Source organism: Parambassis ranga, chromosome 15 (genome assembly GCF_900634625.1).
Source record: "Parambassis ranga chromosome 15, fParRan2.1, whole genome shotgun sequence".
NCBI classification, from domain to species: Eukaryota; Metazoa; Chordata; class Actinopteri; family Ambassidae; genus Parambassis; species Parambassis ranga.
The window spans coordinates 1,371,829-1,396,064 of NC_041035.1; the positions used below are offsets into that span (position 1 = coordinate 1,371,829).

A 24,236-nucleotide genomic window follows, 5' to 3' on the forward strand; every position below is an offset into this window, starting at 1 on the left:
TTGAGACTTAAGTAACTCTTAAAGTTTAATGTGATTTAGAACAAATGATCAAACTTTAATGGGAATCATATCTAAGGACAAACGGAGCTGCTGCTGTCACCTCTGTCCACCGTTTACTAGAGTCCTCATATGGAGCCTCTTCATCAAATGCCTGCGTTATTGTTTGGTGACGTCATTAGCTGCTGCCTCTGTCTGCATCTGATGTACACACGTGGCCCTCCCACTGCACACACACACACACACACACACACACACACACACACACAGGTGTAGAAGAGCTGCTGACGGCACAACAGCAGCGAACCTGAATATAACGAGCTGGTTTTGTTCAGAGAGGTGGCGCGTACGCGCTCATAGCATTATAATACACGCGGCCCTTCCACTGCGACACACGTCGCGCACACACACAGACACACACACACACACACACAGACACAGGCTTAGAAGACGCGTCGCTGCTGCCGGCAGAAACAGCACCGAACATAAAGGTGGAGTTCGTTGTAGGGACCAGTTCCTCCGTTCTCTTTTCGTTTTCAGCCGTAGCTTCCTAACAGGGAGGCTGTCATTGGTTGGTCATGTTCACATTAAGCGCACTGAGAGTTGGCCGAGTGAAAACAACTCATGCTTCTGCGCGAACATAGAACTGAAATTAATAGAACGTGCTCTATGGACGATAAAACGATCTGTCCGTTCTGGTAGATCGCCGATACGTTCAAATCCTTCACGATCATTTATCAAATCGCACAGCCCTAGTTTATATACAGATAACAGGGTCAAAATCCGAAATCAATTTTGAGACTGTAACAGGTTTTCACATTCCGTCAGTTAGCATACACACCTCTAGTCTTCTATCAGAATCCTTGGTCTGGAGTGGCAGAAGTTTTGAGCCTGTGATTGACACATAGCATAAGCCACTAGTCTTTAATGTTAGCCGCCCAGGTGCTAACCTACCATTTCCTTGCAAGAACTGGAGAGGGACAAACCAAACAACTGGGAGCACTGATTCAAGCTGCTTCTTGGTGTGTCTAAATTCCAAATCACACAAATAAATGTTGTACAACAATAAATCAGATAAAAGGAGTGTTTCTGCACGTAAGAATGAGCCAAACCAGGAGAATGTAGCTCCTATGCTTCCACAGCTGGACGACTCTTTGCTGTTTTTTAAACCGGAAGCCTTAAATGGGACATAAATATATGAAATGGGATTTGTCATTTCTTTTCACACACTGAGGGGAGCTGCATCCTCCCTCTGGCCGAGCTCTATAAGTGTGTGGGTACATGATAATTAATGTGTGAATATGCACTATGTGTGTGAATTTGATTGTTTGTGTGGAGGAGTATTTGGGTGTGTGTGTGTGTGTGTGTACACATGCCGTGGTTTGTGTGTTTGTGCTGCCTGGCTGTGTATGGCATTGCCAGGCCATATGGAGCGCTGTCTGGGGAGCACACTACCCACTTAGCTCTGCTGTTGGCTCTGGTGCTCTCTCCATCTGTCCCTCCTCTCCCTCTCTCTCTCTCTTTCTACGTCTCTCTCTCTCTCACTCTCTCTCCCTATATCCTATTATTTCTCTCTTTATCCTTATCTTTTGTTCCTTATTTTTACTCCCCTCTCTCCTTCACTCTTCCACACTTTATGTTGTATTAAAGGTAAACCAAAAGTGGTAGAATAATGCTTAGGCATTTGTCTACTTCTAGATTTGTGTATTTGCAGGTTGTGTGTGTACGCTGTGCTTTTGACTGTCCACTCAGATAAAAAAAAGAGATGAGCTACAGACCTAGAACCCCTGACAGACCTCAGACTGCTGCTGGTCCATTTATCCAAAAGGCCAGGTTGGGAGTCCAGAGCAAATAATCGATTCAATGACCAGTGGGGGTTCTGTTGTTGTCGGCTTATTGACTTTTGGTCCCTGTTTTGAACCACCATGCTAGTCGACCCTGGCTACTCCCTACAGCTGTCATGCTGGGTTAACCTAAGTCCTGGAGCACTCCATCAACACATTAAAATATTCTATACAGTTCATATGTCTTCACTGTGTTGTAGCTGTGCATACATGATGTGCACTGAGGGAATGGATTTGTCTAGTGGACTGGTAATGTGCCTCACATGGCAGGGCAAATGTAAGGAGTATGAACTATGAAGGTTTCAGTGTGAGTTTAAACTACAGTAACAGTATGTGCTATAGGTGTAGGTTAGCATTTTTGGCCACAGCCTAGATAATCTCCTGGGCTATTAGCTGTTCTATGCAGCATATGATTGGTTGAAGTGGATCATCAAGTGTCAGAGCAGCCACAGCTCCTAGATTGGGGGTATATACTGCACATAGTGGAGCTAGCAGGTGGCTAAATGCATGCTGAAAACATAACTTTAATGATTATTCACAAAGGATTATTAGGCTCTGTTTGTGTTAAGTTGCTCCATAAACAGACTACAGAGTAGATCTATACACTGTAAATTAGCATTAGAATGGTTTTTATTCAGTAAATTTCACTGCTAATCACATTATTGATTTTGGCTGCATGTTTTTTTCTTCTTAGCTGCTTTAAGTCCTTTTAAGGGAATACATTAAGGGAATACTGGTAATAGAATACAATAAAATAGAGTTTATTGTATTTGCGCAGGTGCACTGCATTACATACATTCTTTATTTGCATTTGTACGTCGTCTTATTGTTCTGGGTCAACAAACAAAATAATATAAAGACAAAATGTTAAAAAATAAGACATCCTATATACATTATGAATGAATGTAGCAGATTAAGTCTTAATAGAAAGTAGAAAAAAATAAATAACTATATATAAATATAATTACTACAAAGTCATAAATGCTGTTTAAAAATGCAATATTGCACCTTTAAAAAAATAGAAATGGATTCTTTATATTGCACATGAGCAAATTGACCTAAATTATATTATAACTATATTTAGAGAACTAAGGAGTTATTGCAGAGTAAACTAATATTCTACTTAACAACCGAACCCAGATATATCTGGATAGATTTCAATCCACCTCTGGGAGGTGGGTGTAGCTGGAAGGGTCTGAACGCAAATGTGGCTAGTGAATCCGGCTAGCGACGTGATACTTCCGGTGCACGGGGACAGTGTCTGGGTCGCGTACAAAAGCCGTATGTAAACAACACGACAGCTTTGCCCCAATTATTTTTGATAGAGGGACACAAAAAAACAAATGCATGACGCATGCGCACACACGCTCCTACCGCGGCCTGAACAGACTGTATATTACGAGGTGCCACCTCGTGGCTTGGAGGACCGCAAACAAGACGGAATAAGCCGGGTTGAGCAGCCAGATTTGAAAATAGGTCTGAACGTATCCAGCTTAAAGGTTATCCAGATACAGTCCTACTCTAGCTGGATTGACTTTCTCCAGTGTGAACAGGGCCTAAGGGTTTTAGCTTCAGATGCTAGTTGCCATCCAAATTCCTGCTAAAGCACTAAGCCAAGTTCACATAAGCCGGCTCCCCAGCATCAGGAAGGAAAGGGATGTGTTTTTAATAGATGTTTTGATTACTGATAATTCTAACAACAGTGTGAACTATTAATGGTGCACATTGTTTTACTATAGCAGAGCGTTGTCTTCATTGTTCTTTAGTGAGAGAGACAGAGACGAGGCTGTGATAGAATTAGTTAGCAGAATACATTATATTTAGACAGACACTTTTTCTGATAGTGCCATTTGAAATAGAGAGAAGGAGTGAGATAGAGAGAGAAAGCGAGGACGAAGAGTGAGTAGGTGGAACGGCAGTCATGGAAGTATATCGAGAAAAATAGGAGGAAGGGGGAGGTGAGAACAGAGAGGAGAAAATAAGGAGAAGTGCAAGAGGGGGATCACATACTGTATGCTCATAGTATTATGGATAAAATTACAACTGTCATTTGTGGCATGAATCATCATGTTTCTCTCTGGTGGAGTTTCCCGAAACACTAATCTGTTATCTTAAATTAGCTAGTTAGCTAAAACTGTAATCTGCACTTCATTCATTTGTAATCAGAACCTGAGTTATAGATGTGTGAGATAAGGAAGGGATGGATGAGGGAGTGGGGGAGGTGAGAGTACACCCGGGCAGCTCAGCATGGTGAGTTCTCTTCTGACGGAAGAGAGGGAGGGGAAGGGATGGAGGAGGAACAGCAGAGCTTGGCAGAGGGAGAGAAAACTAGAGAGCGAGAGATTCTGCATGTCCCTGCAGCCATATGGTGAGCAGCCACATATACGCGCTAATGGAGAGGTAAGCGCTGAGGAAGGATCGTGACGTCCAAAAATATCTAGTTTCTGCCACTTTAATGTCATAAAAAGTGTGTTGAATAAAACAAGTAGCTAAAGGATAAAAACTGGTTATAAAGGAATGTTGTTCTGAGGAACTGAGACTGGACCTGGTTTCTAACATGTCACAAAAGAATGTGTGTTTTGATCAGCTTTGTCTCGACTGTCACAATCCAGTCCTATCCTGTAACTCGAATTTTCCTTTTTTTGTGAAAAGCCAACATGCAATATGTGTGTATTTCTGCTGCCGACTCGTTGTCAAGCTATCTAAAAATTGGAAGCTAACCCCTAACTGTATTTTAACCTAAACCAGTAATTTGTAATGCCTAACCCCAATCACAAGCATAAAACGAAACTTCACGGTGCAACTCTGTGCAAATGAACAGCACTGGTGCAACTCCACAACTCACAGAACTCCAGCCAAATAATTCTAAAGAGGTGCTATGGATCTGGGATGAAGGCAGACTCAGCAACAACCTGGCTTATTTCTTACCTTATTTCTATATTTAACACAAGCCACCATGTTGCTGCGGTTAAAGATTTTGAAGCAGGTCAGCCAGGAAATTTAAATGTGATTAGTTTGTTTGTCTGTATAGGCCTGTCACGATAACACATTTTGTTGGCCGAAATGATTGCGATAAGCGATAATAATGTCGTCTTGAGACCATGTTCAACTAATATAATAATAAAGACATAATGCAATACACCCTTTCAGAGATCAATGAACTTTAATTTCTTATAATAATAATAATAATTTTGATATTAATATTATTATTATGAGTAGTGGTAGGCCTATTACCATGGCTTATCTGAGCATAGTCAATGGAGTTAAGTCAGTCCAACTAGCACGTCATGAGCAACAGAGCCAAACAACACGCACTCTACCTGCTGCTGGGAGTGGGCTCGCCTGTACGTGCGCAGGTGTCTGCGTGTGTGTATGCGCATCAGGCCGCTGCAGACAGCTGCAGTGAATTTTAAAAACACCACCATGTAGACAGAAACACACATAAAGCAACTGACAGCAGAGATGGCACAAGAGGACTGGGCAAGAGAACTAATGGGTGGCGCTGCCGCGAATGCTGCCAGTGAGGCAGAGAACTTCACTGGTACAACACGGACTCTCTCTGATAGCACGTTCTATACATGAGCATGTTTAGTCTCGTGGTGAATTGTGTCGAAGTGTTGTCGGGGTTGTGTAGCTTCACACTCTGCGTTGCTGTAACCAGCGTCCAAGCCCTGCAGCACTGTGACGCACCGTGGCGACGCAGACAGCGAGCTGACCGTGGTCTGCTCAGAACATCCTGTAAAAGTCACACAATGAGTTAAAAAAATAAGAACTACCTGTTGATTTAACACATTTTAAGACAGAAGCCACGGCCACATAAAGTCCGATGGCCGGACTTTGCACACTTTATATGCTACGACGCACCGGAGTGACGCCTTTTGACTTTTTCGTGGCTGAAAAACTTATCAAGCCCATTTAAAGTTATTGCAATTAATTGATTTATTGTTGCAACAGGCCTAACTGTCAATCATAAATTGTCACTATTTAGTGTAAAGCCTGTTTGTTTTTGGGTCACACAAACATATGTGGACATGTGTCAGAAGTTGTTAAGATTAAGATTAACTTAATCCCTGTGTGGAAATTGAGTTGTAGTAGCACCATTTTAAAGTAAAAATACAATAAACAGCAAAAACTCTTATATACACACACATGACAGCAACAGAGAAGATTATGTACAGACACACACATCAAGCAGATCAAGGGGGAAAAAGACAGTTAATGTAACTGAGCAGTTTGAAATGCACCTGTGATGATGCTTTAGTCCGAGTTTGTGAGCACAGCTCTCACAGTCAGAGTTATACAGTCTGATGGTGGACTGTTGAGCAGCAAACACGTAGTAGTCTGATGCTAGCTGCTGACTGCCGGTTTATTTTTGTCTGTCATTAAAGGCACGTGTGTTGTGACTGTTTTAGGTGCAGAGTGGTGGTTGAACAGCAAGGCTTGTTTTTTCCTTTATTTTATTGAAGCCCAAAGACCGGCATGACTGACTTTGCTTTTGCTAATGCTAATCTGTTAGTCAAGTATATTCTGCCTAAACCTGTTACAACCTTGCCAAAGAATTACGCTTCATGTTGGTGTGCACAAAAAAGATAATAGATTAAATTACATTGCTATTACATATAACAGGATGTTGTTCCCTACATGTAAAAACTTCAGTTACTTAAGCTGTCAGTATCAAAGTGATAGCTACAGTGGCAAGACAAAGTTCAAGACAACCGAGGGCGGCACGAGGGTGGCACGGGTACCACGGCTTCCTCCATACCAAAGATGTGCATGTTTAACTGGGGCTTCAGTAGGTGAGAGGTCGCCTGGTTGTTTTTCTCTCTATGTTGTTAGCCCTGTGGTAGACTGGCTCCCTGTCCCGAGTGTACCACATTTCCCTATATGAACAGTAGGAATAAGCTCCAGCCTCCTTGTAACCATGTGGGACAGGACAAAACAGGTTACGAAAATGGATGGATGGGTTAATCAACCATTCTTCAAAGCACACACGCAGACATGCTTGCCTTAAGTCTTCCATCTAGTCATTGGTTTGGACACAGCTTTAGTCTCTTGAACAGCACCTTGTGTTTCACAGTGTGTGTAATGACAGGTGATTCAGCTGTAAGTGTGGTTCCATCAGTCTGAATGAAACACAGAGGCACCTGTTAACCAAGCACTTCATATAGTAACAAAGCAAGCCATTCCCTGAATGGACCTTCTGCTGGATGCTTTGCCATAAATTGACGTTAGATTGGACTTCCGTATGTTTCCACATTGAACTGCATTATTGGCTGCCTCATTCCCCCTCTTGTAGCATTTAATCCAAGTACACACATTTCATGTAAGTATGTATTTTTATATATATATGACTTATACATATGTGTACTTTTAGGTTTCTCCAGGCCCTCTGGTTTCCTCCTTCATACCCAAGGTGTAAATGTTAGGTTAATTGGGGACTCTGTGTGTGTCAGTGTGAGTGGTTGTTTATCTCTCTATGTTGGCCCTGTGATGGACTGGCGGCCTGTCAAACCGCTATGAAACACAGAAGGAACCCTACAGGCGTAGACACAGCACGTCATAACAGCCAGAAGGTGTCCCACCGGAATCCTCGAGCAGTAGCAGTGACGTGGGTTGTCAGTTTGTAGATTTTTCTTTTGACAGTTTTTGGGTAATTTTTAGTGTTTATTTGGATGCTGTGCACACTTTATAAAAATACCACATGATGCATTTTGTTTCACTCTCCTGCCCTTTATGTACTGTCGCACAGACTGTGCAGTGTGTGTGACCGGCTTCATAATCTGAATCATCACCCATTTCTATTAGGTAATACACTACTTTCTGCAAATAATAAGGTGTTAGTAAGTGTAGGAGGATCTCCTTTGCATGCAAACAAATATCTTTTCTGTATGCACACACACACACAGCTGCTGCAACCCAGAAAGCTGTTTCTAATTCTGGCATGCATTTTACCTTCCATTCAATTTCGCAAATAGCATGAGAGGGAGGAAACTTTTTTAATACTCATCTATTATAGGGCACCGAATGAGTTTCAATCAATCTTGTAGATGACTCCTCTACAGTAAGAGTGTGTATGTTGTGTGGACTGGATTAAAGAGCGGAGCCAGAGAAGGTTGTGGGCAGGATGCTGACAGCAAGGCAAGTTTTTGAGGGACTGACAGATCTCACAGCAGAACTGAGTTGAAAGGCAGTGAAGATACTTTAACGATAATTGTGGGAAGCCAATGAGATGAAGAAAAGTCGAAGTGCTTAATTTCTAAATGGCCACGAGGTGATTTTCTCTGACACTGACTCATTGTTATTTGATTCATGTCTGCCTGATTTTTTTTGAGTATTGATCCCGGAACAGGAAGAGTGACTCATAGAGTGGGTGACTCTTTTCCTGGCTCCCAGTCCCATCCTGATGCCAGGTTGACCGTCCTGAACTCGGGGAAAAACAACGTCAACATTTAGATTAACAGCAGTAATGATGGTTAGTGATTATAGAACTCAGCTAACGTATCAGTCATATTTTTTTGACAAGCACACAAAGTTAAGTGTAAAGACGGAAACAACAAATAGCAAATCCAAAAACAATAAAGGCAAACAAAGCTGAAATCTATAAATACAAAAACAAGTCAGACTTACTAGTGAACAGGCTGAGACGAACAGGCAGTGGGAAGACAATCTGGCAAACGGGTGGTGGAAGGCGAGAAGTGTATGAAAAAGCTGATAATTAGAGAGAGATGATGCAAAAAGCTCTCAGTGGGGCAAAAAGGCAAGACTAAGTAAGGGTTAAATCATGCAGGAACTTCTTAAGTCCTTAAGGTTAAGTGCAGTTCCCCACAACAGCCTCTAGGGGTGTCTTACGAAAGTGAGTCAATAGACCTCCATGTGTAAAAAAATGCTTACAAACTGACAAAGGTTTTATGTGATTAAGGGCTTGCCTGATTTGATTGACATGTGGATTAGGGTTGGGCGATATTGGCAAAAAAATTAATCATGATTAATTGTGGCATTTAGCTGATAATGATTAATTTGACGATTAATTGATGACAATTGCATGTTTTTGACTCTAAATTGGCACAGTGTTCTAGCATGATACCGACAAATCATCAGTCAAGTTAACTACTTCATTCTAACAGGTTAAGCTGGTGATTAGGCACCAACCAGCCATGGAAATATGTATTGATAACAGATGCACAAACTGCTTCAAAATAATAATGAAGCAAACATTTAAAGTAACTTTGTCCTTCAAATGTTTTTATCTTAAGGTCAAAAAGCATGTCAACATTAAAATTAAACAGACAAATAGACAAATAAGTTCAGAAAAGTCACATCAGTGATTATTTCAAGTTAAAAAATGTATCTGCGCGAATGAACCTGTGGCTGGAATATGTCCCACACTAGAGCATGTTTTCACTCAGACTGTAAAACAGCAGCAGAAAAAACAAACAAATAAACAAACCGGACAATTTCACATTTAAATGTGTGTCTGTGCAAATCAACCTACGTTACGTTCTTCCAGCGCTTAGTTTGGTCGTAAGCAGCACAATGACTAAACGTATTGCGGATTCTCGGCTGAGTGGAATTCTTTCCAATATCTGCTGGAGGAGACTTCGCTGTTGTAATGTTTCCTATGTTGCTGTGGAGTCCGTAAATAAAGATCGGAGTTCATTCATTTGATACGAGCAAAAATTCAGTTACTATGGCAACAACCAACGTTCCACGCTTCACCTAATGCATGTCGCGGCACTATATACAGCTGTAGTGTAGTGTAGTGTTGTGTCCTCGTTGCGCTTTCTTCGGCTTTCTTCGTGCTCGGGCTTATGGTGACAGACGTTGAACTTATGTTAGGAACGTGCTGCTCCGCATCATTTAACTGAACACCACTGCCTTCCACCATTATTGTTATTGTGGACTCACATGTGCGCGGGTGATGGTGAGAGTATGCCGCACACAAAAATGCGTCATCATGACGAGGCACTAATCGCCGTAATCGATAAGTGGCAAATATTAATCGATTACAGTTTTTCTGACGATTAATTGCACACGATACGATTTTGCACAAGCCTAATGTGGATGTGGATTTGCAAAGCTACCTGTCCAATTATCAAATGCCACATATGGCCAATAATACATGTGCTAGATACAACACATGGTTACATTTATCATTTATACCAAACATTAATGGAACATACAATTGTATTGACTGACGTCATCTAATAAAAGGGCCGATACAGTCCTTGCTAGGAGGCATGATAGATATGCATGTTTTCTGGTAAGGGAGGGGTGTTACGGTCTATGGTTAAAAGCCTTTCAAAATAAAACAGGAAGTGTATAGATTGCACAGCCTCTGGTGCGGCAAGGCACCGGGGGTTGATGAGATTCGCCCTGGGTACCTTAGGTTTCTGGATGTTATAGGGCTGTCTTGGCTGACACGCCTCTGCAACGAATTGCAACGAATCATAATTTTTATGGACAGAATTTTCTAGGCGCAGCGAGGGACTGGAGGGGGTCTGGTTTGGGAAACACAGGATCTCATCTCTGCTTTTTGCAGATGATGTTGTCCTATTGGCTTCATTGAACCAGGACCTCCAGTGTGCACTGGGGCGGTTTGCAGCCGAGTGTGAAACGGCTGGGATGCGAATCAGCACCTCCAAATCTGAGGCCATGGTTCTCGACCGGAAAAAGATGGCCTGTCCTCTCTGGGTGGGAGGAGAGCTCCTGCCCCAAGTGGAGAAGTTTGTGTATCTCGGGGTCTCGTTCACGAGTGAGGGGAGGTTGACAGACGGATTGGTGCAGCCTCCGCAGTAATGTGGTCGCTGTACCTGTCTGTCATGGTGAAGAAGGTTTACTGGTCAATCTACGTTCCTACCCTCACCTATGGTCATGAGCTATGGGTAGTGACCGAAAGAATGAGATCGTGAATACAAGCGGCCAAAATGAGTTTTCTTCGAAGAGTGGCTGGGCGCTCCCTTAGAGATAGGATGAGGAGCTCGGTCACCCGAGAGAAGCAGAGCTGCTGCTCCTTCACATCAAGAGGAGCCAGCTGAGGTGGCATAGGCATCTGTTTTGGATGCCTCCTGGACGCCTTCCTGGGGAGGTGGTCTGGGCATGTCCCACTGGGAGGAGACCCTAGGGAAGACCCAGGACGAGGTGGAGAGAATATGTCTCTCGGCTGGCCTGGGAATGCCCCGGGGTCCCCCCAGAGGAGCTGGATGAAGTGTCCGGTGAGAGGGAAGTCTGGGTGTCCCTGCTTAGAGTGCCCCTGCGACCCAGCCCTGGATAAGCGGTTGAAAATGGATGGATGGATGGGTGTATAGATTTTTCTCGGAAAGTTGCGATGAAAGCCCCACATCTTGTTGACACCATGGTATTAAGTGAATATTTCTATGGAGGAGTCTAGAAAAGCTTAATCCCAGCTGGATGGCAGTCATACAACATCGTTATGTTCCTGGAGGGTATTATAAATGGTGGCCCACAGATAGATTTGCCCTGGAGCCCGAGAGTAGTAATACATCCTGGATGTTGTGTATTTGTGGCAATGAGAAATGAAGGAGTTTCTGGACCTCGACATTCGTTGTTGATGTGTTGTGCCAATTGTGTTGTGTGTCAAGGAATGCACACACTTTAGTTAGTACAGCAACAAACAGAGTGAGCAGGTGAAAAGGTCAAGGACTGACCTCAAACCTCCATTAATCTGTAATCACCAGTGAGCCAAAAAAAAGATGTCTAAATCATTCTGTTGCTTCATGAAGGGGGTATTTTTACGTATGATTAATTTTGTGCTGTACATCCAAACTGAAATCTTCTTGGCAACAAGGGATAGCCCTGCAAGAATCACAGTCGGGATGTCCTCTCTGTTTGTCCCTGCCAGGTAAAGGTCCCGCTCTGAGTTACGATGCTTTGTAGCATCTGTCACAGAGCTACAAAAAAGTTAGTCCAGAAGCCTCCCTCCACTCCTCTCTGTCTCTCCATCTTCACCTTTTATCCATTCACTCTCCTTGTTTCAGTCCTTCTATTGCCGTGTCTATAGACGAAGCTTGGCATTAGCTCCGTGTGTCTACATTGAAGGGATTCAAGTTCCTGATTTGTGAGTTAAATACACACCACATATAGAGTTTGAAAGACTGGGGCCTTTCTGTGTGGAGTTTGCGTGTTCACCCTGTGCCTGTGTGGGTTCTCTCCGGGTGCTCCGGCTTCCTCCCACATTCTAAAGACGTGCTTGTGTGAGTGTGAGTGTGTATAGTTGTCTGTCTGTATGTTGCCCTGTGACTGGTGACCTGTCCAGGGTGCCTCTCACTCGTAGATAGCTGCGATAGGCTCCAGCCCCCCGTGACCCTGCACTGCAGGACGAAGCAGAATCAGATAATGGATGGACGGATGGATGTATCTTTGTATGGATGCTCTGGATCTGCTGCTGAAAATGGTGCCCAACCAATCCGTCATATCTTTATATATAAAGTAGATATCTTCAGTCCTTGGAAACAAACACTGTGTAAACTCACATTCCATATGTGGGACCATGGGAGCTAAAACAATGGCAGTGGCAGAATGGAACATTTTTTATTGTCTAATGTGTTTATTGTGATGAATATGTGTGTAACTCATGCCTTGATTCATATAAGTGTGCCAAGAGGTACCGGACAAAGTTTTGTTGTGCTATGCATGACGATAATAAAGATTCCTGATTGATGATCTGTTACCAACTGTGAGTGAAAACAAAACCTCCGTGATATTTGTGGTGTTCCTGAAGCACTTAACAAAAAAATGAAGATAAACAAACATCTGCTCCAGGCTGACTCACGTTTGCCTCTATTTTAGGAAATCATTAAGCTGTTTCTAAAATGAAGCTATAAGTTTCAGCTATTTTTAGAGGTTTATAAATGAGTGCTGGATGTCGTGTTGATGTTTATTTTTATTTTATCATCAAGTTAATTTTAGGTTTGTTTATAATATTAACATAATATTTGAAGGCTCCACAGCATAGTGAATAAATATCTGTTATTGTTTTACATATCTACAATTAAGTTATATAATAAAAATAATATAATTCAGTTAAATTAATACAATATATTTGTCATTAAAAAGATTTTATTTTATTTTATTTTTTAATTTCACATTAATAAGAGCTATGACAACTTTATTCTATAAATAGGTTGAAATAGGTTGTAAACAAGTAAAATGAGCGCCCCAAAATCGGATTTTTAAACCAGATTAAATGAGGGATTTATTTATTTATTTATTTATATAATTTACATTCTCATGGACAAAACTTGGATTCTCTTTGTGTGCGGAGTGCAGAGTGCAGAGCTTGTTAGTGCTGCGCAGCTTTAATTATAAGACATTTTATGTTAATGCAGTTTTGGACTTTGAATCATAGACTCTTTGTTTGAAATATGTATGCAGCCCCACACACACATGCACATAAACACACACACAGCAGGTCTGTTTTAAAGTTGTTGAAAAGTGCTGGCATTGACGAGAAGAGGAAGGAGTGTGTGCATAGTGAAGCTTTTATTCTCACTTTGCTGTAACCTTGTCTCTTACTGCATTTGAATATGGATATTTTTCCTGCATTTTCTTAATGAGCTCGCTTTCTGTGTCTCCATCACACCTTACATCTCTCTGATCTCTCTTTCCCTTTCCTTCTATCATTCCCATCCCCTGCATACGACCATACGTTTCCCATACTTAACGTGACGTGGTAAAGATTTTTTTTCTCCCCCGCGATGGAGGGATTGATGGCTTGTTGTGGTTGGCTGGTTTGCAGAGAGGTACTTGATGTATTTTCTGTTTTTTTCTTCTTCTGCAGTGTTATGTCCCACTTTGCCAGTTGCGCAGCAAAACAGACCACACAAACAAGGCTCATGCAGTACATCTATGTTAGTGGCCTGCTTACTGCCTGGTGTTCCGTTGACTCAGGAGAACATGCAGAAAATGATGCATGTATCCACAGCACATTGTTGCCACTGGTACTGTTTGGCTGTTTGAATGATAATAAGCATGTGAACACCTTTTTGTGGTAGTGGGAACCATGCTAATGCTGCTCTGTGCTGAGAAAAGAAACAATAGATTGTAGGCTCTGAGCTAAGTGTTAGCAATCACCCAGTGGATAAAGTTTAAAGTGATGTTATCACATTGGTGTCATGCTAACTTCCTTGACCTAATGCACTTAGCTATTTCTGTAGCCAGAAGTTTGCAAAGGTCCAAAAATGCAAACGTATGTAGGCTGAATATCTGAGGTTTTAAGATATTTAAAACGTTCATATTATAAAGCAATTAGACATTAGTATGTTTCTCCTAATTAATAATAGCTGCTATCTGGGCCTTGGTTCTTTTTGGCTGCCCTGAGCACCATTACTGAAACACCTTGTACACAAGCACATCTAAGATCTGCAATAAAACCTCGCCACTGATCAAAGATTGTATTTGCAACAAAAGCATTAGTTAGCAGCTGCTAACTCTTTATTAACCTATTAAAATATTAACCAAAATAACTTATTTAATTTGCTATGTAATTACCTGTAGATGCTGTGGGTTCTGCTTATATATATATATATATATATATATATATATATATATATATATATATATATATATATATATACTTTTAAGAGCCATCTGTTAGCTATTACTTAACTTTAATGCTATGCTAATGTTTTGGTAGGGTTCAAGCTAGAAGCTAGGCCAGTGTTAAAGGATTACTATTACATAAATACTCATGACTGTAGCCTATATGCTAAATGTTAAGGATATCGAGTAACACTTATTTACCTTAGTACCTTAATACTTTGTTTAACTCCCAAGCTACAAGTGGAGCAATTAACAGAGACGTCATAACATGTCAATAAACCGCTTACAGGACTCTAATACCAGAAGTAGCCAAAGCACCAAAGCATCAACATGTAAGGTGCCAATAATCAAAATAACAAATGTACGATTGTGTTAAGTTTAAAGGCCTCCTATGGTCAACCGATGTCGTATTGATCAGTTCAACGATGAACATTTATCAGTCACCCTTGCTCCATATATCACAGCCATATTGTACAGTGGCCTAACTATTAGCAGCAGCACAGAAGCAGGGGTCGGGTCACACAGTGAGAGCCAGGGCACAGGAAGTAAATCCTGCGGTGCTGCAGCAGCAGGTGACCTCTCTGTGACCTTTGGGATTGCTCGCAGGAAACGTGTGTGTGTGTGTGCACTTTGTGTCATTGCTGTGAAATCTGCATGTTAGCTGGTGTGTTAGTTGTTGTTGTTGAGTGTAAGGAGTGTGTGTGGCGAGTGGTGGCAGCTGTGTTTCAGCCACTGGGATGTCTGCTTTTCTTAAGGGTGTATTTAGAGGAGCAGTTAGCCCTGTCACATACAGAGGATCATGATGAGAACCTGAACGAGGCATGTCTGGATGCTGGACTTCCTTTGCTCTGGCTGCTGCTGCTGGGATTTGTAGTTTTAATGCCTGAGCTGATGGGGGAGGAGGCTGCACCATTGACCCCATGTCTGTAAGTACTGTACTGCACAGGGACAGTAACAGAGTGCTTTGTGTGTAGGTTCTGCATATGTACACTTCTTATATGGGACTAATTAGTATCAATCACTTTTTCCACTTCTTGTAGTTGCTCTGTTGGTTGAGATGAATGCAGACACGTAGAAGGAGCAGTGACACAATGGTGTCATGTATAAGAATGTTATAGATGTAGCTGCAGGTTGTACTCTGTTGTTCAGTTGACTCTGTGTTGTGATGTGTAATGATGTGTGATGTAAATGTTTCAGCTAAGTGTGTGAGGTTGTTTGACTCTGTCTCTGGCCTGATGCTCCTCAGTGTTTGAGGTGCACTTTCATTTCTACAGTGGCTGATAAGGGCCACACAAATGCACAACACACATCACCAATACATAAAACCTGCAACATGAACGCAAAAGACACAAGGTGAATGCAACACACTGCAAAGAATGCAACAGGGGTTAGTCCCAACTGGTGAAACTGGTGGATTGCACACATCTTCTGCCTGCAAAGTGAATGTGGAGGAGAAGAAAGTGAAGCTAACTTCTTACCGATGTTAGCTCACATTGAAAACATGACTTTCACACTGACATCGGTTTTGTCATCATCCGTTGTGGGGTGCAGTTTTGTTGTGGCTAACTTCTGTTGTCAGGTTTTTTGCATTTGTGTTGTGGTGTTTGTTTCCTTAGTGTGGATCTGTGTGGCCCCCTCTCAACCACCATACATTTGTCCTCCTCTCATTTCTGTCTTTCTCTTCCCTCTACCCTCTTTTTTCCTGTTGCTGTCTGACCTCTGCCATTTTTCTTTTTTCTGTATTTGCCTTTTCTTTCTGATCCACTGTGTCCCTGCTTTGCTTCCCCTCTTCTTCTTTCCTTCCTCACTCTTCTTCCCTTTAGATATAACACATCCTCACACAGGGTGACTTCCTTTCATAGAGCCAGCAAAGGGAGGTATGGCATTAACCATCTATAGCCCTTCACATGGCAGACATGGGTTTGTGTCACTGTTTTTCATATTCATGTAGGTTTAGAAAAAGATAGGCAAACGTTTATTAGCTCCCGTGATTCAGCTCACATGATTTTATATGAAGTTACACAGACAACCACAAGAGGGCGCATAGCTACGTAAACACCGGTCATTTCAAAATATACTGTATATATGTTTCATTTGTGTTCTATTCACAGTATAGGATGAGACTTAGTCCCCTCTCCAGCCAACATAAGTCTCTTCTGTAAATCAATATTTGCTTGACCAGGCTGTATACTTGCTGAAACTACTTTGAAATAAAAAGGAGCTCACTCTGTGTCCTCACCTCCTGTGATTCTCAGCCCGTCACTTCTTTTCCTTTTCGGTCTGTTTACCCTCTGTCTGCTCCCTCCTCTCAATCTCCACAGTGTGAAATCCAATTAATCAGCATACTGTAATGCCTTAGATAAAAACCAATACTCTTCCTCCTCTCTTTCTCATATTGATTTGAGGAGTTTCTTGTGTCGGCAAACCAGCCCTGAAACAATAGCAAGCATAAAAAAAGTTGGTCTGAAACACACAAACAGTAGAGAGAGCAGTGATATCGACTGGACTTAATGGAACGATTGTCTCCTTCTGCTTTCCTTTCTGGTTTCACTCCACTTCTCCTCCCCTTAATCTATTATTTATCCAATCAAACCTCTGTTTTTTAGTGTTTGTTTGTATCATATTTGTATCTATCATCGTGTTTGTATCAACCATAGATTTTTACTGTCAATGGTAAAATCCTGAGTTTGCAATCCAAGTGTATTCCAATACAATTTATTGTAATAGGTATGTACCTAGCAGCCTGTCAAGCATAGCTGTGATCAGGAACTACCAGCCATAAGATTCTGTGACAACCCATACGTTTCTGAAAAGCTGTTTTGACCATTGCCATGTTGGCAGCGCCACAGTCCACCTAAACTCCAACTACAGGCAAATAGGTGGAGTGTAACTGGAGCCTGTCACTCAAAGTAGTCACATAATTCTGAGTTATTTCTGCTGTAAAGTTGGTCCTTTTAACAAGGAAGTCTATGGAGCCAGCCCCTACAGGCTGCAGGGTGAACTGCACTCTTCTGCATGGGATTCATTGGTCAGCCTTGGAGGTTGTTTCTTGGAAAAAAGTCAGTCACTGTAGTAACACCTGAAGGTTTAAAGGGAACCGTCATCACCATCCCATAAAGTTTTAGGCAAACACAATATGGTTCACTGCTCTAGAAAATAGGACGATAGCATGGCTATGGCTCAGCGTTGCTATTCTATGCTAACAGGACGGTGTTCTTTACTTACTTTTGCTCCGTTGCATTCCAGTCACATTAAAATCACAATATTCACTTGGGCCAGTTTAACAGGAAAGGCCAGGCGGGTAAAGCTGCCAGGTTCATTCAAAAATGAGTAGTCCCACAAACAGTCCCACAGACTCATTTTGAAACATCTTTGTATAAATGCAAAAAATCTTCATACCTCCACTCTGATTACTTTTCAGAGGTATCCAGCAGCAGTTGTCCAGCTACAGGGAGACCGTGATCCGGCAGGCCACAGCGGCGACGGGGACCGCTCACCGGGACGACGCACCAACCTGCGGAATCTGCCATAAGACCAAGTTCGCAGACGGCTGTGGGAACCTGTGCTCATACTGCCAGACCAAGTTCTGCGCTCGCTGTGGGGGTCGAGTGTCCTTGAGATCCAACACGGTGAGGGACCCATCTCTTGACAGCCTTTATTTTTTCCTAAATGCTTTAATTTATGAAGGGCAATATATAAATAAATGGAAAAAAAACTTTTTGAAAACAAATTTTGAATTAAATAGACACAAAATACTTACAAATGGGAAATGTTCTGCACACAGATAAACTCTTTCCAGCTGTCTGCCTCACTGGTTCATATCCATCATGGAAGCCAGATCTGCACCTATAAGTGATGCAGCTGTTCACAAAAGCATACACTGTATGTCAGATCAGGCCTCAGGTGTTGGGGCTCAGGTGGAAGTGATGAACCATGGCACATATGTATGTATTTAGTGTGATCTGGATGCGTGTGGGTTTGTCCTGTATATGAGCTTTGTGTGTCTATGCATGCCTCCACCCATATGTGTGTGTGTGTGTAACCCAGGCAAGGGCTGGTAAAGGTTAATTGGGCATTAGACTGAGCTGTGGACATCGAGGGTGGTCTCCCACTCTGCCTCAGTCTCCCAGGGGTCCGGAGGTGCCCTATACACACGCAGTGGGGTGTGTGTGTGTGTGTGTGTGTGTGTGTGTTGGTACAGTGTAGCTAGTCTTCCTCAGAAATCAGTGACGTTTCGCCTCACACCCCCTTTTTCTTTCCCTACATCGCCACTGTGGCATTTAATGACCTCTCACACACACACACACACACACCCTAATTAGTTTGTGTGGGGTGAATTCAGCTGTGGGGATCTGGAAGGCAGCAGCTGCATTCAGTGGGTGGGAATGCCTTTGAAAGGTAGATTTATGACATGTTCATGCAATGGATCAAATCTGAGCTGACTTTGCTGAATCAAGTTGGAAAAAAATGTTTAGATTTAAGAAAGTTAAATCATTTTAAAGTTGATTTAAAGAATATAAATGTTATGGTGTGAAAGACAGAGGTTTAAAATGTGGGACATATTATTGACTATTGAAGGAAAATAAAGATTAAGGTGTGAATTTAATTCATAACTTTACACAAATGGCGGAGGTGTCAGAAACAGGGTGTTGCTTGGGTTCAATAATTTATTGTAAATAGGCTAAATCAAATATAGAGTTGTAGCTTTTCTTTACTGTTCAATGACATTCATAAGAAATCTGTGCATCAGTGTGTGTTACTGTCTGCGCTGTAGGATCAGATATCATTTGTGTTCACATTCTCTCTGTCTTCTTTCCATTATACATGGATGGCTGGCTGGGCTGCAGGAGGACAAAGTGGTGAGTGCTGTGTTTTTTTGCTGGACTACATAACTGCTTGCAACCTTTAAGATAATGTATCTTAATGGATTCAGGCTGTGTGTGTGTGTACCTGTTAGTCTCCCTGTGTGTCTGTTATTATGTCAAAGGTCTATCATTAGTAGCAGCAGCGGGAGCATTGGAAATAGTAGTAGTAATGGTATTCACACATTTAATTAATGGTGTTCATGTGCAGTAAAGGTGAACCAAGAACACACACCAGTACACTGCACGAACAAGTGTGGGTGTGAAGTGAATCTATGTTAGCAAGACACCATAAACAAACCACATGTAGCTGTTTTCAAGCTGCCAGTATTTATCTAGTAACAATGAAGGCTTATTAAAGAGTTACAAAACCATTCAAACTGTTTGGAGTCCAATGTTCTGCAGTGAGAAAGATTATTCACAAGTGGAAACATTCAAGACAGCTGTCAGCTTGGTGGAAATTGGGTCATACAACAGAACAATGATCCAAAGCACAGCAGCTGATCTACATCAGAATGACTGAAAAATAAAAGAATCAAGGTTTTAGAATGGACCAGTCAAAGTCCAGACCTCAGCCCAACACTGTGGTGGGACCTTAGGAGGCCTGTGCATAGGTAAATACTCCAAAAACCTCAACGAACTGAATCAATGTTGTGAAGAAGAATGGACCAAACGTCCTCCACGATGATGTGAGAGACTGATGAAGTCCTACAGGATTCACCATTACTTGGATCACAGGGTAGATCTACCAGATACTGAAAACACTGACAAAGGTTGTATGGTGTTGTTATTCTGATTTAATACTACTAATAATACCCACTATAGATCAAAGGATTTTTATCATGTGTTAAATGCAAAACAAAAAAATAAAAACAGAACAAAACTGAATTACTAGAGGGGGGTACGAACTGTAGCTAGAAGACCTGACATGAAGCCATGACGCCTGGGTTCCCTAACTGATGTGTTAGGGATAGTGGCCCATGTGGATGTGAAGGCGTCTCTGTTGTCTAACAGTCTGGTTAAGGCAGAGTTAAGCATCGATCCATATGATACCGCAGGAGCAGCTTAGCTGGCAGACATGCCTTTAACACCTTCCTGTGCTTGTGTGCTTGTCAGGTTTAGAACCTTACTTGGCCTTGGCTGCCTTCCCTCCGGGCAGCTGCCAAACTGGCACTTTGATGATACTTGGCCGGGCTTTAACGCCATGGCTGTCCAAAGAGTGCTTTGGTGTGCTGTACATAGCAGTCTCACTCCCCTCGCTAAAGCTCGGTACAACAATCACCGGCTCCAAAGAGGGACGTCTTGGCAGAACACAGGCCTTATGTAGCACTGGCTGTATAGCTGGACAGCAGACTGGGTTTGAATTACTGTTTGACATGAATTAATTTAATTACTTGGGGACTGATTAATCTTACCTGGCACAGTGGTCCGAAAAGTGTAAAGTTACTCTGCTTGCTTTTTTCCACTCCACTCAAACTAAACACTCAAAGTTAAAGTGTTGGCAAGGGTAGGGCTCTGACTGATATATGGTGTAAGACAGTGCTTTGGAGTCCAGAACCTTTTTTCATTCCCAGACATTAGCTGTGATCATGGAAAAAATAAACATTATGTTCATGTTTATGTGTTGGTTAGCTGTTGCTAGCTAATGTTGCTGACACTTTTTTTTGATTATGAATAAAAACTAATATAAATTAAGAAACGCTAACTGTAGTTTAAATAATTTTTATTTACAGTGAGTGTCTTAATGTTTGATATTTCCCTTTATTTATTGTGCATTCTTGCCTTTTGTAAGAGCATTTTGAAAGTGGATGACAGAGGCATGGATAAATAAAGTTTGAATAGGCGCAGATATATGCGTGATGCATTCAGCCTAGCGTGTTGTGCTAATGATGTTCAGGGCTCATTATCTGCAGTGATAGCTGAACTCTGTGTGTGTTGTGCTGAAGCCGAGTGTCTCTCACAGAACGGGCCATTTCTTGATGTCTTGAGAGAAGCGTGTTGTATGTTACACACTAACACCTCTCCTCCGGCTCTGATTGTAACGTCCAGGCTGTATATTCCTGTGGGAGGGTCTGGCTTTATGTGGCTATAAGTTCTGGACTGCTCTGCACTGCTAGATTGCTGTTTTTAGAGCAATTCTGATTCAAAAATTACTGGCAGGGCTGCTTCATCCGCTGACCGCTGATGCTGTTAACCACAGGCATAATGTTGCTTTATATCACTCTATTTCAGAGCGGAGCCTTTTCCTGTTCAGTATAAGGCAGAAGAGATATCTGTATGTCTGTCTGACAGTTTCTAAAAGTAGGAAAGAATATAGATGGTTTCATGTGAAATGTCCCACTCCCACACATTTGGTTCATAATACATCCCCCATATTAAAAATGGCTCTGTTCATGCTAACAGAACATGTGATCAAATTGCCTGATGTCCGTTCATGGGACCAATACAGCTGCAAAAAGCTTTGGTAGGCAGGGTTGGGGACGGACAGGGGGACAGGCAGAATGGTGGACCTTCACTCAGGAGTCCAGGGATCGGTTCCCCTGACACCGTAAGCTGCTTTGTTTTTACTCACTGTATTTTAGTTTTTGCCAGCGGTTAGGATTCCTTTTCATTCAGGGTTAGGCATTTTTCTACATATATACTTCTGCATAAATATGGCCATTGCTAGCATTGATGGAACAATGACTTCTGATTTATACCAGTGAATTTGACAAGCACATATCAGACAGCTGTCTGTGGGCTCAAGACAAAGTTGAAGGTCTGACCTTATTCCAACTAAAACACTGTCACGGAAATCCAACATCACCTCCGGTACCTGACTTTAATATGCTGTTGTGGACTCTTGTGTGTGTCCATTTATCTTGCCATCAGCTTGATGTGAAAGTTAAGTATGGCAGCTTTTTCCCTTAGGGTGCTTTTACAAGCTTGGACACTAGTCAGTTGTCATGCTTGTGTATGTGAAGCATCACGTTGTGGTTGGATGGAGGAATGTCCAGCATGTAAGCTGATACCACCTCCATTTGTTCAACAAACACTTCATCTTGGAAAAGGAGCTATCAAATAGAGGCAGAAAATCTCTAAAAAAAATAATCCCACTATGTGCCTGATACTTGTGTAAATGTATATCTATCGATCTAAGCCAACAAGGAATCATGGTTTTGTGCTGCCTTGTGTCAGTGTGCAGCGCAGGAGAAAAGCCCGAGTGATGTGTCATCTGCTGTTAACGCCACAGCGCCTCATGATTACTATTGATCGCCCGTCTCGCTAGCTGCGTCCGTCTCCACGTCCGTCTCTCATTGACTGGTCTTGAGGGGGCCATCTCTCTCCTGGTTGCTGCTGTACACACCCCTATGAAAGCAGACACACACACACACACACACACTGGACTGCTCATTACATAGAGCATATTTTAGCTGTGGAAGAGTATCTGCTTTATATAAAAGTTATGCATTACAAATAAAAAATAAGAATAAAAATATATTATTATTAACCCTCACTTTCTAAGGTTGCTACTCCCTAGTTATAGAAAGCTAAAGGTCCTCTCAGCAGAAAAGACCCACCATAGTGTATAAAACAAAAGTGACTATATTCCACTTTAGCACCATATAAATCTTGCACTCTGGTATTATAAATCATATAAATCATATAAATCATATTTCAGTGAACTGTACATACTGTTGACAGCATTCCTTTGTCCCATCTACCAACCATCTTCTCCTCTTTCATCCGTTCAGGCGTCAGTAGGAGGGCTCTCCACCCGAATTATATTCTGACCCTGGACAGTTTAAAATGTCCCACACTGTTTATGTACTCATAAATTCAAGGGTCTGAAAGCTGAAGTTTTATTTATTTATTATCACTAAAGAAATATTTTAAAATGAATGAATGAATGGTTATACACTGTGTGTGTGTGTCAGGGTACATGGACTTATTATACATAACCAAAGTAAAAATATTTACAATATTGATCAACTAGCAATGATCTATATATCTATTGTTATAATTGCTGTAGCTAGGTGTGTGTGTGAGAAGGTGTGCGTATCCCAGCATGCACTGCGCTTGCTTGTAGGACTAGTGTTCATTGTGTTACTGTACAAATGCACTTGGTTGCCTTTTTTTGTGCATAAGCTTTTAGTGTGTGTGCATGTGTGCACTGTATATATGTGTGTGTGTGTGTGTGTTTTGCTGCGGTTGCCGAGCTGCACTGATATAGTACCTCATTAGCTGCTGTGGACACTAATCTCCTTTGTGGCAGTCTTTCATCCTTAGTGCAGGATTTATAGACGGCCTCGGTTACGGCACTCGCCTTGCATGCTGCCGGTACCATACGTCAAGCTGTCATTGGCTGATGCTACTTCCTGGTCCCGCCCCACCTCCTCCCCTCTCTCCTTCCCCTACCGTGGTCTGACTGTGGTATTTCACCTCACCTGTTAGGCAGCTGCTGTGTTTAACAGGAAGTATTCTTCACAGCTTCATGAGGAATCTTTAGAGCAGTGCTCAAATTATTTTATTGTATACTTTGTATATGGAAATCTGATTTTTAAGATCTTTGAAAAAGCATTCAATCACTAGTATTATTAGAATTAATAATAACAATATATATTGTAATTTAGGTTTATTTAACTAAGAAACTTGGTTGAATTGATCAATATCTGTGTGAAACTGGTGATCTAAATTCACTAACAATAGGAATTTAAATAAAGACAAATGTAAATTAGTACCACTGTGTCAATAATAATGACTCTTTGTATTATTTTTAACATTTTATTGTAGGTCTACAATTACCGACTATCTGTCAGTAAAGCAATTAATTGACTAATCAAATTACAAATATCACCACTGATCAATGGATGTTATGTAGCTATTCAATTTGCGTATATACATTCTGGTTCATTTAAAGGGCCAGTACACCTATTTTTTAATTTTTTTTATTTTGCATACACCAAAGTCAACTTATATATACAGACATGTAGAA

General features: G+C 41.7%; 1 protein-coding gene across 4 annotated transcripts in view; it reads left to right on the forward strand.

The window, feature by feature from the left end:
* Positions 1-24,236, forward strand: part of LOC114446979 (regulating synaptic membrane exocytosis protein 1-like) — a 71,964-nt gene that overhangs the window by 9,574 nt on the left and 38,154 nt on the right. For all 4 annotated transcript variants that reach the window (XM_028422915.1, XM_028422917.1, XM_028422918.1 and 1 more), the window contains exons 3-4: positions 17,821-18,028; positions 19,247-19,258. In XM_028422915.1, the coding sequence (XP_028278716.1) occupies positions 17,821-18,028; positions 19,247-19,258 (220 nt within the window). The remainder of the gene's footprint in view (positions 1-17,820; positions 18,029-19,246; positions 19,259-24,236) is intronic.